The sequence below is a fragment of the Lytechinus pictus genome, chromosome 3 (assembly GCF_037042905.1).
Source record: "Lytechinus pictus isolate F3 Inbred chromosome 3, Lp3.0, whole genome shotgun sequence".
Classification (NCBI taxonomy): Eukaryota; Metazoa; Echinodermata; class Echinoidea; order Temnopleuroida; family Toxopneustidae; genus Lytechinus; species Lytechinus pictus.
The window spans coordinates 30,460,597-30,480,523 of record NC_087247.1 but is presented as its reverse complement, the minus strand read 5'-3'; the positions used below and the strand labels follow the sequence as shown (position 1 = coordinate 30,480,523).

Below are 19,927 nucleotides of genomic sequence, written 5' to 3'. Positions count from 1 at the left end.
TGAATATTCAATGAGCAAACTGTCATATCCCCACTCGTTCTTTTGTATTTTATTACATGAAATTAGATGATTCAATTTTTTCTCCAAGAACTAAACAAAAATATGGATTGACAACTGATTAGTGCATTAGATATTCATTGCTTATTTCATTATAAGGGAGACACAATTGTCATTCAAAATGTAGGAAAAAATGAAACAATTATGATTTTAAAAAAGAAAAAGGAAAGTGAGGTTGTGACATCATCAGCCCACCTTATGAATATTCATGACGAAGAGCATATAACTGTTTCCGTTTTCACAATAATATTGCTAAAATGTAAGATTCAATAACTTCACTATTTGTTACCAGATTTGATGAAATTTTTAGCAATTTGTTCTGTGACTTTTACTCTATTTGTTTAGATATAAATATTTTCAGCCCGGAGTACCCCTTTAGGCCCGAAAATTATGCTAGATTCTAGTGAAACTATGCTAGATTTCTCAAAATTACGCTAAGAAAATGCTATATTCTAAGAGGATGAAGAGAGTCAAAATTAGGTTGAAAAGTATAATAATCATTCTAGGTGTGGCAACTGTAACAGCACCCTGATAAAGTGTTTCAATTCGTTTACATGATTAATGAAGCCGGAGGGGAAAGGGTGTCAGCAAATGAACTAAAATTGTTACACCCAATTCAAATAATTACTTGTTCGTGATTTTATTGCCTTTGCATTGTGCGAAGTCAGTATAGGAACTGCTCATGCACGTAGCTCGGTCGCGTGCGTGGCGTTTCGTAAGTGTATGCTTTCAATTCGTTGCCATGGAATCAGATATCGATGATTGGCCTGATGGAGATGTCTCCGCATCGACGTCCCTGTAGTAAGTGGTACCGAGTGCGACATGGAGTTTTTAGTATGGTTGTATAATTGCTGGCTAACACAAGATATTTCCATAGTTAAAGTCAATTGGTGGTTATCGAGGTTGCTTTAACCTGCACCTCTCAATGCCAACACTGGCAAAGATAGTAACTATATAGACTGGAGAAACGAGATAAGAATGTAGGAAAAAAACAAGAGTGGTAGAGATAAATTCCGGGGGGGGGGGTAAGACTCGGGATGATAATTTACAAGCAAGCATAAGCATGATGACGATGCTTCAGACATACTACTAGTATATAATTCACCGAGTTCCCCTAATTAACAAAATAATGCAGAATGTAAATGCGCGTTGTGAAGCAAGGCCCACTGCTCATTATCCGCTTCAAAGAAATTTCAAGCAGGAAACCTTTTGTAAGGCTTCATTATGAGAAAATGGGCGCTGTTTTTTTTTCATGAAGATATTCGCATCTCCATTGAGGTTTCCAAGCTTCAATAGCTAATACTATTTGTAAATTTGGCTTTGGGAATGAGAAATTGGAGGAATCGATAAATGATCGACTGTCCCAATAAAAATTGATGTGAGCAAACAGGCGAGTTGAACATATCCATCCATCATTCAGTTTACTTAGTACGTAATGTATTCATTGCATCTATTGAACGTAGTGAATAGTTAGAGCTATAACACGGTAGCCTATGTAATGCACATCAGCCGTTATGAAAATATCCTGAGATTGAACTTTGAAGCAGTTTTATTTCTTCTTTCTAGAGAGGGCAGAAGATTTTTATCCCTTTATTTGCTTCATTTCATTCTGATCACCGACCAGGGAAGGGCTCGCATCAAGCTTCAAATGCCTCGTGACATCTCGCAAGATACACATGATACAGGTAAGATGATTGAATGCATTTTCTGGGAGGTATCTGATATTTCTTAAGTTTGTTGTTGAAAAATTGTAGAGTTTTAACGATGGGTTGTTGATGATGGTGATGGCGACGATGGTGATGATGATGGTGACTAAGTTTTAGAAGAAGTTGATGGTAATGATGATTGGTGACGATGATGGTGATGATGATGGTTGGTGATCGTAGGTTGTCATGTGGTGATGGTGATGATGATGATGATGATGGTTATGATGTTTATGATGGTGAGGATGATGAAGAAGAAGAAGAAGAAGAAGAAGAAGATGATGATGATAATGATAATAATGGTGATGATGATGATGATGATGGTGATATGATGAATGGTGAATGGTGATGATGAAGATGATGATGATGATGATGATAATGATGGTGATGATGATGATGATAAGTATGATGATATGATGATGATGATGATATGATGATGATGATGATCGTGATATGATGAATGGTGATGATGATGATCATGATGATGGTGATGAGGTTAAAGAAGAAGATGGTAGTGATGGTTGGTGATGGTCATGATGGTAATGGTGATTGTGATGATGATGATGATATGATGATATGATGATGATGATAGTTATGATGTTTATGATGGTGATGATGATGGTGATATGATGAATGGTGATGATGATGATCATGATGATGGTGATGAGGTTAAAGAAGAAGATGATAGTGATGGTTGGTGATGGTCATGATGGTAATGGTGATTGTGATGATGATGATTATGATGATATGATGATGATGATGATCGTGATGATAGTTATGATGTTTATGATGGTGATGATGATGATGATGGTGATATGATGAATGGTGATGATGATCATGATGATGGTGATGAGGTTAAAGAAGAAGATGATAGTGATGGTTGGTGATGGTCATGATGGTCATGGTGATTGTGATGATGATGATTATGATGATATGATAATCGTGATGATAGTTATGATGTTTATGATGGTGATGATGATGATGATGATGATGGTGATATGATGAATGGTGATGATGATCATGATGATGGTGATGAGGTTAAAGAAGAAGATGATAGTGATGGTTGGTGATGGTCATGATGGTAATGGTGATTGTGATGATGATGATTATGATGATATGATGATCGTGATGATACTTATGATGGTGATGATGATGATGATGATGATGATGATGGTGATATGATGAATGGTGATGATGATCATGATGATGGTGATGATGTTAAAGAAGAAGATGATAGTGATGGTTGGTGATGGTCATGATGGTAATGATGATCGTGATGATAGTTATGATGATTATGATGATATGATGATGATGATGATCGTGATGATAGTTATGATGTTTATGATGGTGATGATGATGATGATGATGATGGTGATATGATGAATGGTGATGATGATCACGATGATGGTGATGATGTTAAAGAAGAAGATGATAGTGATGGTTGGTGATGGTCATGATGGTAATGGTGATTGTGATGATGATGATTATGATGATATGATGATGATGATGATCGTGATGATAGTTATGATGTTTATGATGGTGATGATGATGATGATGGTGATATGATGATGATCATGATGATGGTGATGAGGTTAAAGAAGAAGATGATAGTGATGGTTGGTGATGGTCATGATGGTAATGATGATCGTGATGATAGTTATGATGATTATGATGATATGATGATGATGATGATCGTGATGATAGTTATGATGTTTATGATGGTGATGATGATGATGATGATGATGGTGATATGATGAATGGTGATGATGATGATCATGATGATGGTGATGATGTTAAAGAAGAAGATGATAGTGATGATTGGTGATGGTCATGATGGTAATGGTGATTGTGATGATGATGATTATGATGATATGATGATGATGATGATCGTGATGAAAGTTATGATGTTTATGATGGTGATGATGATGATGATGGTGATATGATGAATGGTGATGATGATGATCATGATGATGGTGATGAGGTTAAAGAAGAAGATGATAGTGATGGTTGGTGATGGTCATGATGGTAATGGTGATTGTGATGATGATGATTATGATGATATGATGATGATGATGATCGTGATGATAGTTATGATGTTTATGATGGTGATGATGATGATGGTGATATGATGAATGGTGATGATGGTGATATGATGAATGGTGATGATGATCATGATGATGGTGATGAGGTTAAAGAAGAAGATGATAGTGATGGTTGGTGATGGTCATGATGGTAATGGTGATTGTGATGATGATGATTATGATGATATGATGATCGTGATGATAGTTATGATGTTTATGATGGTGATGATGATGATGATGATGGTGATATGATGAATGGTGATGATGATCATGATGATGGTGATGAGGTTAAAGAAGAAGATAATAGTGATGGTTGGTGATGGTCATGATGGTAATGGTGATTGTGATGATGATGATTATGATGATATGATGATGATGATGATCGTGATGATAGTTATGATGTTTATGATGGTGATGATGATGATGATGGTGATATGATGAATGGTGATGATGATGATCATGATGATGGTGATGAGGTTAAAGAAGAAGATGATAGTGATGGTTGGTGATGGTCATGATGGTAATGATGATCGTGATGATAGTTATGATGATTATGATGATATGATGATGATGATGATGATGATCGTGATGATAGTTATGATGTTTATGATGGTGATGATGATGATGATGATGATGGTGATATGATGAATGGTGATGATGATGATCATGATGATGGTGATGATGTTAAAGAAGAAGATGATAGTGATGATTGGTGATGGTCATGATGGTAATGGTGATTGTGATGATGATGATTATGATGATATGATGATGATGATGATCGTGATGAAAGTTATGATGTTTATGATGGTGATGATGATGATGATGGTGATATGATGAATGGTGATGATCATGATCATGATGATGGTGATGAGGTTAAAGAAGAAGATGATAGTGATGGTTGGTGATGGTCATGATGGTAATGGTGATTGTGATGATGATGATCATGATGATGGTGATGAGGTTAAAGAAGAAGATGATAGTGATGGTTGGTGATGGTCATGATGGTAATGGTGATTGTGATGATGATGATTATGATGATATGATGATGATGCTGATGATGATGATCGTGATGAAAGTTATGATGTTTATGATGGTGATGATGATGATGATGGTGATATGATGAATGGTGATGATGATGATCATGATGATGGTGATGAGGTTAAAGAAGAAGATGATAGTGATGGTTGGTGATGGTCATGATGGTAATGGTGATTGTGATGATGATGATTATGATGATATGATGATGATGATGATGATCGTGATGATAGTTATGTTTATGATGGTGATGATGATGATGATGATGATGGTGATATGATGAATGGTGATGATGATGATCATGATAATGGTGATGAGGTTAAAGAAGAAGATGATAGTGATGGTTGGTGATGGTCATGATGGTAATGGTGATTGTGATGATGATGATTATGATGATATGATGATGATGCTGATGATGATGATCGTGATGAAAGTTATGATGTTTATGATGGTGATGATGATGATGATGGTGATATGATGAATGGTGATGATGATGATCATGATGATGGTGATGAGGTTAAAGAAGAAGATGATAGTGATGGTTGGTGATGGTCATGATGGTAATGGTGATTGTGATGATGATGATTATGATGATATGATGATGATGATGATCGTGATGATAGTTATGTTTATGATGGTGATGATGATGATGATGATGATGGTGATATGATGAATGGTGATGATGATGATCATGATAATGGTGATGAGGTTAAAGAAGAAGATGATAGTGATGGTTGGTGATGGTCATGATGGTAATGGTGATTGTGATGATGATGATTATTATTATGATGATATGATGATGATGGTGATGATAGTTATGATGTTTATGATGGTGATGATGATGATGATGATGATGGTGATATGATGAATGGTGATGATGATGATCATGATAATGGTGATAAGGTTAAAGAAGAAGATGATAGTGATGGTTGGTGATGGTCATGATGGTAATGGTGATTGTGATGATGATGATTATTATTATGATGATATGATGATGATGATGATGATGGTGATGATAGTTATGATGTTTATGATGGTGATGATGATGATGATGATGATTATGATGGTGAGGACGGTGGTTGAGTTGCCGAAAATGAGGATGATATTGATAATTTTTAGGTGATGGTGATCGATGACGATGATGGTGGTGATGAGGGTGACAATATTCAAGATGATGATGACAATAATGATGGTGATGACGATGGTGGTGATGTTAGTGATGATGGTGAATGTGTTTTTATGATGGGAATGTTCACTTCACTCGCACCCTAGTGGGATGGGCACCGCTCCCATTGTTTGTAGTATTATAAAATGACTTAAAATTATTTTCGGACTTTGTTTTCATTGAATCGATGGTGGTTATTGTGATGATAATGACGGCGACGACATAACAATTTGCCTAGTAAGAACATCGTGATTGTCGAGCCTGGGAGTAGGAGCTTACTTTAGCCCCCCCCCCCCCAAATAAAAAAGGGGGATAAAGATTGAAAAAAAAACCTACATGCATAAATAACATTACCAAAAAGAATAAAACATGGAAAAATAAAATCCAAATATAGATAAGTAAGTGAAATAAATAATGATGATAATTAATACATTTTAAGAAAAAAATAAAAATAGAAATAAAAATGAAAGTAATCAAAAATTGTTAATGAATTGAATTTTGAATATATCTAAGAAATGAAATAAATTAATGAGTAATAAAAGAAAAAGCATGGTGAAAATATTAAATAAATAGAAATAAAGATAGAAAGTTCGTGCTAAGATGAAATATCATAATTACAATTAAGTAATACGAGGGAGCTTGGACCTTGCTAACTCATATCTTTTGAGGACCCCTCCCCCGAAATTATGAAGACTGATAGTGAGTAAATGTTGTAGCATCCAATATTCTGATCAAGTGTCCGAACTGAAATGCATTTCTCTCTTAGAAAATTATTAGGATAAACCTTTTGTGATATTTGGATTTAAGTCTTAAATTTTTCAGTAATGGTGGAGAGTAGTCGCAATATTTGTTCATAATCATTCTTCTCTAGTGCATTGTTATAGAAAATATTCTGAAAACGTATTCGCCAAATAAATCTGCCCGTCGCTAAAATGCTCGTATACTATAGTATAGTATAGTATTGTGTGATACGTTCAGAATTCACTAATTATGCTAATTGCGTGGTCAAATGTCGGATTTTTTTAAATGAATGCCGTGGAGCTAAAACACTATCATAATTACTTGCAAACGAAAGATCTATTTCCAACATTAATTCATAACATGAAAAATCAGGTAAATATCTCCCTAACTTAATATCAGTTTAGATACATACAATATAAAAACAAAGATATTTTAGCATTTGAAAAAAAAACTATTTTTTATTTTCCTCATTCATTTATTTTTTTGTAATTCGATTTTATAGCGGTATGCACACTAAATGACCTTTTACCGGGCATTCGAGAACATTTTTCGCTCGATCGCCACTTTCGGTCGCTTTGTTTTGTCTCCGTCGTATAGGATATTCTGCCAATTTATTCAGCATCGATCGTCCTCGAAATAGTGAAACTAAACCATAAATACATATTGAAATGCCCCCAAAATACAGCCCCACCCTCCGCCCTTCCAATGTCTTTTATTTTAAATATTTTCATTTGTATATGGATTGGAGCCTGAAAAAGCTCTTTAAAAAAAAATCGAACAATGATGATAATGTCTTATTTACAGATGGTATCCGTTTCAATTTATTCTGTACGAACAGTTCTTGTGAATTATTCTCCCAGCGACTACCATAACTACATGCATATTACGACCTTGCAACTCATTGGTAATAAATGGAAAATGCGAGAACGTTGAATGCTCTCGTCTTCACATCGATGAATTACGGCGCCCCCATTAATTGTATTTCATATTTTTCTAAAAAAGAATAATATTTTTTGGACGGTTTATAACAGCAAGGAAGATATATGACATGCGCCCGTTTCCATGATTATTGAGAGAAATGTTGGGCATATTGACTTGGTCTACAAGCCGTTGGTCTACTCAGATATTAGTGTAATACCACAAGGGCAAACCCTTTTGGTCTACTATCTACTACTTTGGTCTAGTTGCCGTTTGGTCTACACGTGGTCTGTCTTATTCCAATTTACTTTAAACCTAGTTTTAATCCACATCGCGTCCACTTTTGAAATTAGTTTTTACTATGTCAGATGAGATGAAAATAGTATTTAAAAAAAAACACTTCGCCTTACCAAGGTCCAACCCAGTGGATATTAAACGAAATGGGTATAGCAACTGGAAATTAGAAAAAAGTGGTAAATTGGGTAAATGGCAATTAGACCAAGTGGTTAGTATAAACGAAATAATGTAGAATAATTAGGATTAGACCTCGGGGTCTGGGAACGATAATAATAACAATAATAATAACAATGATAATAATAATAATGATAATAATGATAATAATAATAATAATAATAAAAATAATGATGATTATAATAATGATGATGATAATAATAATAATAATTGTGATATCTTATTGAGCGCACACACCGTCCAGAGAGGCTCATGGCGCTAGCTCAGCAACAGTTCCTTTGGATATACAAACAACAACAAATATAAACAAATAAAAAAGAGATCTTAACAAATATAACCGAGTTCATAATAATATTCATAAAAGGAGTACTGGTTTGTTAACTAGCAAAATGAAAAATAAAATAAACGTAGAAAAGACTAGCCCCCCAAAGGTTTTCACTCCATTTCAAGGGGGGGGGGGGGCATTGGTCTTCTGGGATAAGACCAAACGGATAGTAGAAGAAACAGATGAAGACCAATCGGCAGTTTACTGTTGGGCTGGCTTAAATGTCACACCCACAATACCCATGATAATGTGATTAATGTTGACTTTTCTCGTGCATTAAGATAGACCATGTCACATTAGTCGACACGTGCATAGAATAATGGACATTATGATGGATTGGAGCAAACAAGATTGCAGACTAGTTTTCTGCAAAGAAAGGAATGACATGATACTGATATAATAAAGTAATAATAAGACAAGTAACAAAGCTCAACATAATTATGTGGCCTTTCATTCTACCATGTTCTACTTGATGTTGTAATCCCGGGTTGTGATATTGGGGAAACCTATTATTGCTTTATTGATACTGGAGAAACAAATTTGCAGAGCGGAGAAGAAACCATTTCACAAGACTGAACTGGAAAGCCACATTTTCTCCTTCAGTAAAGAATCCGTTGCCATAGAAACTCGTACGTAGTGGATCCCTCTTGTGGAGTAGTGAGGATACTCGGGGATACTCTACACTGTTATGCCTAAATAATTTGACATAATTCGATTCATCATTTAACACTCGGCATTAGGACAAATTTAGAAAAAAAAACATGCCGCTGCGAATTTCTGAATTTCTCATAGCACCCTGTTTAACCTCGAAACTAAACAAAATGTAACCACTATTATTGTCAATATTCAGTATAATATGTATATTTTTGTTTTATCCGCTTGTGAAATATAGATGCTGAGTGTTCACGTGTGAGGAGTATCCTATCTTAGTACTGTACTTGGTATGAAGCGTAAAGGTCAGGTGGTCCTTTAAATCAGAAATTAGAAATAAGAGTTAAGAAATAGCAATTTAAAAAAAAAAGAAATAAGGAACAAGAAAGTGGCAAAAAAATGAAAATAACAAAAAATAGGAAATAAGCAATAAAAAATAAGAAAAATTAAGGAATATAAAATGAAAGATTAGAAAAAATTAGAAATTAGAAATAAAATTAAAAATAGATATAAGAAGTAAGAAAAAAAAATCAATCGCAAAAAATAAATGATTGAAATAATTTGAAGAAATATAAAGAAAGAAATAGGAAATCAGAAATTAGAAATGAGGAATCTAACTAAGATATAAAAATAGATACAAAATAGGAAATTGATACGAAATAAGAAAGATGCAGTAAGATATATTAAATAAAAATAGAGCAGGAAAAGGAGAAAGAAGTAGAAGAAGACGAAGAAGAAGAATAGCAGGAGAATGGGATATAGGAAATACAAATGAGAAATCAGAAAGAAAAAGTATTAAAAAACGAAGAAAAAGGAGAAGAAGAATATAAGAAAGAAAAGAAGAAAAAGAAAAGAAGGAGGAGAAGGTAACGAAGAAGAAAAGGCAAACTGAAAAGAATTTAAGATGGGATTGAACTAAAATCATCCTTTTCCTTCAAGATAATTTCACCCCTGTACTTTATCTTTTTATTTCTGACACAAGAATGCAATGACAAGTCTATTTTTGTCCATCCATTACCAACTATTCTTGTACATTTTACGGTTCACAGCTTGCCACATTATCATAATAGAATTGGGAATTTATTGGAGAGTTATATTATTAACAAACGATCGATAATAAACCGTGTTGCTGCTAGTGCAAAGTCTAGGCTCATTTTGTCTCTCACATCAACTAAATTGAAAGTGTTGGAACAGAAGGAATGAAATGGTACAAATGCAACTGCCGGTGACTTTATTCATTCAGTTTTCAAAAAGATAGAGAGCGACATTCACCCCTCACCTAATTTCTCTTCTTGACTCATAGATGATAATTTTTCTTAATATTTCCCCCGAAGAATGTCATTTCTTTCGACATATTTCAGGACGAACGAAGCAGTTTTATATTTTGCTGAACCACTTTTAAGGTAAATACTAGTAGTCCGAATGTTCAACACATTCCATTACATTTGTTGGAATGACATATATCGTGGATTCCATGTGAATCTGATGGTGACTTTGAAGCATGAAGTCTGAGGTTCGAAGTATCTTCCTGGTGATGATGGTGGTGGTGGTGGTGATGATGATGATGATATTGATGACGAGGATGATTATGATGATGATGATTATAGTAATGATTATGACGACAGTGATGATGATGCTGGTGGTGGTGATAGTAGTGTTGGTGGTGATGATGAAGATGATGGTGATGGATTTCAAATAAATATTGTTTATCCCTTCGTTTATAGGTGGTATCGTTATTACAGAAGAAAGGCCACCCACAAATTTCGTTATGAAGGTTGGCCCTTCACCAGGCGATAATGGAGCTAGTCAAAATAATTCTGCCGTCGATGTACGAAATGATCACCAACCTGACAATGATGTCCCACCAGATAGAGAAATATTGGTCGCAGAGGAAGCTGGTGGAATGTTTGGCTCTATCGCAAATAGGTTAGATAATGATGATGACAACGACGATGATGATGATGATTGTAGTATATGATTATAGTGATGAAAATGACAACGGTGGTAATAATGATGCTGGTGGTGGTGATATGTGATTGATGCTACTGCTAGTAACTACTGCTATATTGATGGAGCTACTACTGATTGTTTTTCAGTTTTTGATACAAAAATGAAAGTTTACTACGTGATCCTACACAGATATACAGATGTTTATCAAATTTATAAAGCTAACTCTTCCCTGTGAAACAATAGCTGTAAGTTTTTTAAATCAAACGCTGGAAAACTAGACAATCAACACATCGAAGAAAAAAAACACATTTAGTTTTCCCGGAGGCATGGTACCAGCAGACGTAAACTAGAGGTCCAATATTAATAATTTAACATGATTAGCTGATAAGAAACACTGAATAAATGATGATTAACAAAATGAGGTTTGCTACCAAGGGCATGAAACTTGATATTCCCTTTCATGGAAAACAAATCTAATCATGATAAATTATGGAAACAACAATAAACGAAAAATTTCCACTGCTGCTTAATATTATAATCTTATTGACAGTATTAACAAACAAGTTTTTATAGAATCTCTGCATTTTTCCGAAGTGTAATGGTAAAGTTGCGTTTGTTAGATGATAAGGAAATGGTTTTATATGGAAAATTGTCTTGATTTAACCAAACGGTTATCCATTAGCTGACTGAAATGAAGGCGATTTATAGTTCAATTTCAATTTGAAGGCAATAATAATGAATAAAACATACACGGATAAACGGAAGAAGTTCCAAAGTAATCAAACCTTATTTCCAGCTTGAACATTATAAACAAGAGTCAATGGTATTAATATACTTTGGTTATCCAGTAAGTTTTAATGACGTAGTTACATGAGATGATATATTTCACCATGGCGATGTGTTTGTCACCATGTTCGCTAAAACGTTTATAAATCGCCAAAATAACGGTATCAAGTCGACTTGACATAATATTGAATCATCATCCTGAATCCTAAATAGACCTCCATCATGTTGATATATATTAATAATCTCTCTTATTTTGCAGCAAACTATCCATTCTATTATGTTACGGTAACTACGCTTGAATCATCTTCTTGGCAAATTTCAGGTATTCTCAATTCTTAGTCTCCTATCCATCCGTGGTCTTGTTACTCGTTCTCGTGGTGGTCGTCATCTCAGCCGTTCTTGGATTCATCCTCAACGATTTCCCTTCTTTTAATGATCCAACATCGGTGAGATATTATATCCTTGGGTTTTAAAGATTTAGTGATAAAAAAAATCTTGCTTGAAACATTTTTTTTTATCCACTATTTAATCAGTTGCCATGGATGTCATAAACGACTTTACGCACGACTGTCTCCCAGAGTTGATAAATAATTTGGCGCAAATTTTCACTACTGAATGATACGCGCCGTATAAGCTAAAACAAAAACAACAACAACATAAATATAGTGCTGTCTGATTACACCAAGTTTAGTAACTGATCGCGGAACAACATGCATGATCGGTGTAATGATAACAATGTGCAATCAAACGCGAGAAAACAATAGTGCGATAAGTCGCTAACGCTGGAGTCGCACTATTGAAACCGACTCCGGATCGACCGATGGTATGCCATTGGAAATAACAAAATAATTTGTTATCGGTCTGTGGTCGGTTTCACCTGCGTGACTGAAGTAGGCCTATAAGCTTTGTGTTATGTGGCCTTGAACTCGAGACCTATCAAACAGCCAGATGTTGTGAAAAAGTTACATTTTTTTCATATTCATTTTAGCAAAATTATGAATTATATGAGGCTTTTGAAAAAAAAAACAGTCCAGAAAGAAATGATATAATTATGACAAGAGGGTATATTGATCTCTTTTCATGCAATTGATTTCACTCCTTTTCAGGGATTTGAAGCAAGGGGAACAGCCATCAGCGGTAGATTGAAAGCTTTGGGAAGAATGTACTATCATAGTAACGGTGATGATGATATCTACTCATGCCCATCTATATCCAACCACTCATCGTGTTCTCAGACCCCTGGTGTTCTTGATCGTCAAAGTCGAGACACCGATGTTTGGTCCAACCTAACTCTGGATAGTGATGGACCTGATGGTCAATGCAGCCTTGATCGTAAGAAGATATTTTTTAAAGTTAGAAACCCACCCTCTCAAATACAACAAGGCCAGTGGTGTACCTGTAAAACTCGTCGGGACAGAGGGGGGGGGGGGTGGTTCAAATATTTTATGACAACTAAAAGAGTGAAAGGGTTAAAAGCGATCTCCCTTTTCGCAAGGAAAAGTCGAAAAAGGAGTATGTTAGTCGACAAGACTCGATACTATGCCCTCTCCCACTTGAATAGATTATAAGGAAATAATGTATATACAGTGCGTATCAAAAAAAAGTTTACACTTAGAAAAATTCCTGTCAAATTATACATTTGTAATATCCTGAAGATTTTTCCAAATTTTAACATTGGTACAGATCCATTTAAGCAAATGACGATATTACTGTCGAAAAAATATTTCCGCTTGAGTGAGCACCACTTTTTTTTGAAAAGTTAGTGAAAATTATTTTCGCAGAACTCTGAAATAGTTATGCGAATAAAAGTAGACCTTATTCATGAATAACACGTTAAATTTAGCTAGTAAAATTGATTTGAAGATATCTTTTACCTTTTTAAACTTGTTTCCTCGCCCAAAACACTTCGAAGAGTGCATTGCGCCTCAACCCACTCCCCCACACACCAAGGTCATTGTGACGATATTTGCTTTACACTGAGCTGTGAATTACATAAAATGGCTTAGGCTGGATTTTCATTCTGTTAATCATTGCCAAGCTTGGAAAAGGTGTGAGGAAACAAGTATTAAATGAAAAATGAAATGTAAACCCACTTTAAATGATAACAAGTGGAATGCCTCTGGCCGTCTCACCTGCATCACGCGATTCAATATAGCAGCAGTGCTGATTTTGAAAACTACTATAACTCGCACAAGATGTTCAGTGATACTTGGTTACTCTTATTTCCACGTTTTATGAACTAGACCAATACACTTATAGAGATATGATGGCAATTCAACAAATACCCCCAACGTGGCCAAAGTTCTTTGACCTTAACATGACCTTTGACCTTGATCATGTGACCTGAAACTTGCACAGGATGTTCAGTGATACTTGATTACTATTATGTCCAAGTTTTATGAACTAGACCAACACACTTTCAAATTTATGGCTGTAATTCAACAAATACCCCAATTTGGCCAAAGTTCATTGACCCTAAATGACCTTTGACCTTTATCATGTGACCTGAAACTTGCACAGGATGTTCAGTAATACTTGATTACTATTATGTCCAAGTTTTATGAATCAGATCCATAAACTTTCAAAGTTATGATGGTAATTCAACAGATACCCCCAATTCGGCCAAAGTTCATTGACCCTAAATGACCTTTGACCTTGGTCATGTGATGTGAAACTCAAGCAGGATGTTCATTGATACTTGATTAACCTTATGTATAAGTTTCATGAACTAGGTCCATATATTTTCTAAGTTATGATGACATTTCAAAAACTTAACCTTAGGTTAAGATTTTGATGTTGATTCCCCCAACATGGTCTAAGTTCATTGACCCTAAATGACCTTTGACCTTGGTCATGTGACATGAAACTCAGGCAGGATGTTCAGTAATACTTGATTAACCTTATGGCCAAGTTTCATGAACTAGGTCCATATACTTTCTAAGTTATGCTGTCATTTCAAAAACTTAACCTCAGGTTAAGATTTGGTGTTGACGCCGCCGCCGCCGTCGCCGTCGCCGCCGCCGTCGCCGTCGGAAAAGCGGCGCCTATAGTCTCACTCTGCTATGCAGGTGAGACAAAAACTTAGTAAAAAAATGCTGGAGATGTCTGATATAAACTTTTGTTCAGATTCAGTTATGTCCTCAGATCCAGCTGGCACAAAAAGGGTAAATGTTGTGCTTACTAAGTGTTGAAATTTCAGTTTGGGTGGCAAAATTGTTACAAAATGCTTGAATGTATCCGTTTTATTTCAATTGACTAAAAGTGCAAGGGAAATTTTTCGCAGGGTAAGTTTGATTTCGCCCTTACCCCTTGACACAGCGTGAAAACGAGCATTTCTGCGCAGATTTTTGCGAGCTTTAGAAAAATGGACAGTGCTCACTCAAGTGTAACATTCTGTCAAAACTTTTACTTTCATTGGATAGATGAGACCCAAACCCAAGATTATATGTGAAAAAAATACCCACATGTTGAACATTTTTTAATTTCCAGGGCTTTTTCAAAGTGTAAACTTTTTTTTGATACGCACTGTATAGAGAGAGAGAAAATGACTGATTTCTTTATAAATTATTTAAAGTTAATCTTTTTAATAACATTATGGACGGCATCATCAAAACTATATTGTCTAGATATTGAAGTGCTTAGGCTTAAAAGGGATAAAATAGATCTAGAATTTATAATAAATGCAGTACAGAGTAAATATTATGTAGAATTTATACTGGGAGCTGGATTTGTTACTTCCCATCATAACCACATCGATGCATAACCTCTTTCTCGACATTGGCACCTGAACGCTCTGAGGAGACGAAGTTTGGGGGTGAACCATTGTTATATATCACAAAACATAGGCCTCCAAAATATCTTGTTCCGCTAGGAAGTTCCGGTGCCAATATTATAACTGCTGCTTTTCTTTTTGTCTCTTCCATAGTTTCATCTAGGTTTCCGATTGTTTACCAATCTACTGACTCCACGGAGATGTTCACCGCCTCAGGAATGAAGATGGTGTGTCAACGTGACGAAGAGAACTTTCGCAGACTCCCAGTCTTTAATGAGACCTGCTCCTATCGTACCTACAACGGAAGTTGTTGCCCTTCGATGTCACTGGGTCATGTGACGGCATTGATGGTTGGTAAAGAATCGTGCCAAGACATCGATGAGAACGATGTACTCAGAACGAAGAAGCTGCTGGAGGAATGCGTGGGGTACTACTCCAGAGGATGTTTGGTGGATGACAGCAGCAGCATGAGCTGCGACGATGTGCCTATAAACTGTACATCTTACTCTGGGGTGCATACCATATTCTACTATCTCACGCCCAAGAACTTTGCCCTGCAACTAGAAGAAAATGTTGTTTTTGATCTACAAACTGTCGTGGTGCTTCAACCTTTGACAAAGGGATACGATGCAGAGACTTTGTATGAGAGGTATATCAAGGAACCTCGACTTAACAATGATGCCGTCCAGGTCGTCGCTATTGGTGGAAGATTTAAATTAAGCTTATTTGCAGGTTTCTTGTTTTCAGACACGATTTATATTGCTATCGGGTGCTTAGTTGTGTTCGTCATCATTTGGATGTATGTGGGTTCGCTTTTTGTTGCAATCATGACCTTCATTAGTATAATAATGTCGATGGTTGTAGCATATTTTTTCTATCATACTGTCTTTCGATTGGTGTTCTTTCCCTTTATAAACGTCGTAACAGCAGTCCTGATGATCGGTGTAGGAGCCGACGATTGTTTCGTGTATGTCGACATCTGGAAATTGACTAAGAAGGAATTTGGTGGGGATCGCAACAACCGTGTGTTGGTGGTTCGTAAGACACTGAAACACGCTGCCGCCACCATGTTCGTTACAAGTTTCACAACGTCAAGTGCCCTCTTTGCAGGTTGCATCAGCAGCATCACAGCAGTCAGATGCTTTTCCGTTTTTGCCGGTTGTTCCATTCTGGTTAATTTCGTCTTCACTGTGACCTGGATTCCGGCAACTGTCATGATTCATGAAAAATATTTCACTTGTGATGAAGAAGTCCATGGTGGGTCTTCCTGCAGATGCTGTCGTTTGTGGTTCATCATGGTGGGAATATACGACAGTGTCAGCAGAGTTGGCAATAAGATTTTCGAGGAATACTTGCCCATTGTCATCGTTAAGTTACGTATCCTGTGGATTATTCTTTTGAGTGGTCTTGGAATTGGTGGGTTCTGCGTGGTGTTTGTCGCACCAAAACTCTCTCTCCCGTCCCAATCTGAATTTCAAGTGTTTAGGAAAAGTCATATTTTAGAACAATATGATCAGGTCTACAAGGGTATTTTCAGCTTTGAGAGTAATTCAGAAACAATGAGAGCATTATTTGTTTGGGGGGTCGAACCTGCAGACAATGGGGATCACTGGGATCCAGATTCTTTTGGATCCACAGTCCTTGACAAGAACTTTGAGGTCAAATCCACCGAAGCTCAAATGTGGCTTTATAGTTTCTGTAAAGATCTCAGAAATTCAAGCTTTTATGACAATACGGCGAATGCGTATGACGAATTCTGTTTCATTGACCTATTCAAAGATTTCATGGAGAATGATTGCACGGGTGGCGTTTCTCCTTGTTGTAATCAAACAACATTTCCATATTCACCCTCTCTTTTCAGTCAATGCGTGCCAATATTTTACCTTGTTCTGTGTCAGTCTGTGGGTGGCTGTGAACGCTACATACCTGGGTTATGGTTTAATTCAGATGATGATATAGTTGGAATGGCTCTTTTAATAAAAACAAATGTTAAGTATTCACTGAGCTATAATACCATGGGTGACTTTTGGGATGACGTCAATCGCTTCCTAGATGATGAAATGGCTGACGCTCCTTCTGGATTGCGCGGAGGATGGTTCATAAGTGATGTTGTCTTACAACTTGCGTTCTTTGATCTCCAACAAGGTTTAGCTACAGGAACCCCTCTTTCCGTAGGGATGTCACTGATCTTCTCAGCTTGTGTCCTGTTGCTGACCGTCAGGAATGTTTTAGTGACTATCTACGCGGTGTATTCCATTGCATGTGCAGTATTTGTCGTAATTGCCTCTGTGGTTCTGTTGGGATGGGAACTGAACATATTTGAATCAACGGTTCTCTCCTTGGCTGTCGGTTTGTCTGTGGATTTCACAGTTCACCTTGGTGTTGCTTACCGTCAAGCAACGGAACCAGACAGAGAAGCTCGGTCGATGCATGCCCTCAAAACCCTTGGATCGGCTGTCACACTCGCAGCACTGACCACCTTTAGCGCAGGAGGATGCATGTTGCCTGCGACGGTACTATCTTATGTCCAACTGGGGACCTTTCTCATGATCGTCATGGGAGTTAGTTGGGTGTATGCACTCTTCCTCTTCATGTCCCTCTGCCGAACCATCGGACCACAAGGAGCCTTTGCACAGATCTCCAAAGCATGTTTTAAGCGCCAATCTAACTTGGGCGGGAATATTCAAGAAATGAAACCAGGAGAATATGTACATGAACAGCACGTTGACACGAGTGATGAGAGGATACAACGTTGACCCCCCCCCCCCCCAAAAAAAAAAAGGCGTAGTAAAGAAGAGTATTTTCTTGATTCAAATATATACATTCCATGGGAGGGGGTGCGCGGATTATGATACGCAGATTTTAAACCTTGATACTGAGTCCAGGGGTTGCACCGAAGTATTTCGACAGGGGTAAGATTACCATGACAATACCCTAGTTTTTTATGATCTTTATTTCCTCTCTCGCAACGACAAGCGCCATGAGCGCCGGCCCTCTTTGCAGGATGCGTCACCACGGTATTTTGATCAAGTAGGGCCACTATTCAGATCAGTGAGTAGGGCCAAGTTTACCACGACAGAACCTTAGTTTTTGTTATCTTCCTTTTCTCTCTCTCTCTCTCTTTCTTATTCTACCTCTTTTTCTCCCCCCCCCCCTTACACCTCTTAAAAAACACAGAGGGCGGTCTCCCTGGCCCGTGAAGCACCGCCACTCACGGAGTCAGACAACACACAATATTCGTCATTCAGTTGATCAGCCGCTTATTACTATCGAAGGCATATTTCGGTTGTACAACAACAACTAATGAAAATGTTAACGTTTCGGGATATAAACAGCAACAACAACAAACAACGAAAAACAAATGACACACTTTTCATATCTGGATGATGCATCATTCTAGATACACTTTTATCTCATTTAGAGTTATCATGACTCAGTTTTGGGTGAAATCTGTGTATATATTCAGAGTTCTAAATGCCTAAAGCAATTACGGATGCATAATATACGGGAGGGGGTTAAAGGCGTTTGCCTCTCGACGCATTATCTTTTTCTTATTTATTTCTTTTATCTATATTTTGAATGAAATGGTTATAAAATGCTAATAATGCTAATTACTCCTCATGCTCAGTCAAGAATGGGTAAACTATCTTTCCTCTTAAATCTTGAAACAGTCCAATATATACTTGGCGTGTTGGCATTGCCTCCGATGCTGCAGACTCTTTCAACATGTCAAAAGCTATCGTTTGGTAGATGACTATCAATAATACCCTTAATTGTAGATACGGATTATTTGTAGGCTTTATGATCAATATGTTTTTCATGTATTAATAGATCGCGGCTGAATTTACACATCTCTGATACAGCGCTGTATTCATAAAACAGAAAATAAAAACATATCGCATACTCGACTTAATGTACAGCACTGCAGAACTTAAACGAGTTCATTCATGATAGGCTTTGCTAATTATGTTCCTTTAAAATCCAAATGATTTTAAAATGTATACAACTCTCAATCTTGAAGTACACTTTCTTAAAAATAGTAAACTGAATGTATGTTAATAATTATGACGTAAGCTACACGTATGTTTTGGACAGAGTTGTTACACTCTGAATAGTACATAGTTAAGCTACTTTTATCTGATAGTACACAGTGCAATAAACTTTAACCAAAGATAGTGCAGAGTATATGGATTTTTTTTCCTCTGGTGACTGATGGCTGAAACGGTTTTATCATATGATCAATTTTTGACCATTTGTCCAGCAAGAATTTTA

At 36.5% G+C, this 19,927-nt stretch overlaps 1 protein-coding gene across 2 annotated transcripts; it reads left to right on the top strand.

Moving 5' to 3' along the window:
• Window positions 1–1,110: 1,110 nt before the first annotated feature.
• Window positions 1,111–18,421, top strand: LOC129257469 (protein dispatched homolog 1-like). 2 transcript variants are annotated; one of them, XM_064096799.1, is made up of 6 exons: window positions 1,111–1,149; window positions 1,624–1,742; window positions 10,872–11,073; window positions 12,206–12,329; window positions 12,990–13,215; window positions 15,809–18,421. In XM_064096799.1, the coding sequence occupies exons 2-6, from the start codon at window positions 1,706–1,708 to the stop codon at window positions 18,409–18,411; spliced, it is 3,192 nt and encodes a 1,063-aa protein (XP_063952869.1). In that variant the 5' UTR covers window positions 1,111–1,149; window positions 1,624–1,705; the 3' UTR covers window positions 18,412–18,421. The 2 variants fall into 2 exon arrangements, with proteins under 2 accessions (XP_063952869.1, XP_054751769.2); XM_054895794.2 differs by lacking the exon at window positions 1,111–1,149 and having other exon boundaries at window positions 1,191–1,742.
• Window positions 18,422–19,927: the final 1,506 nt, after the last annotated feature.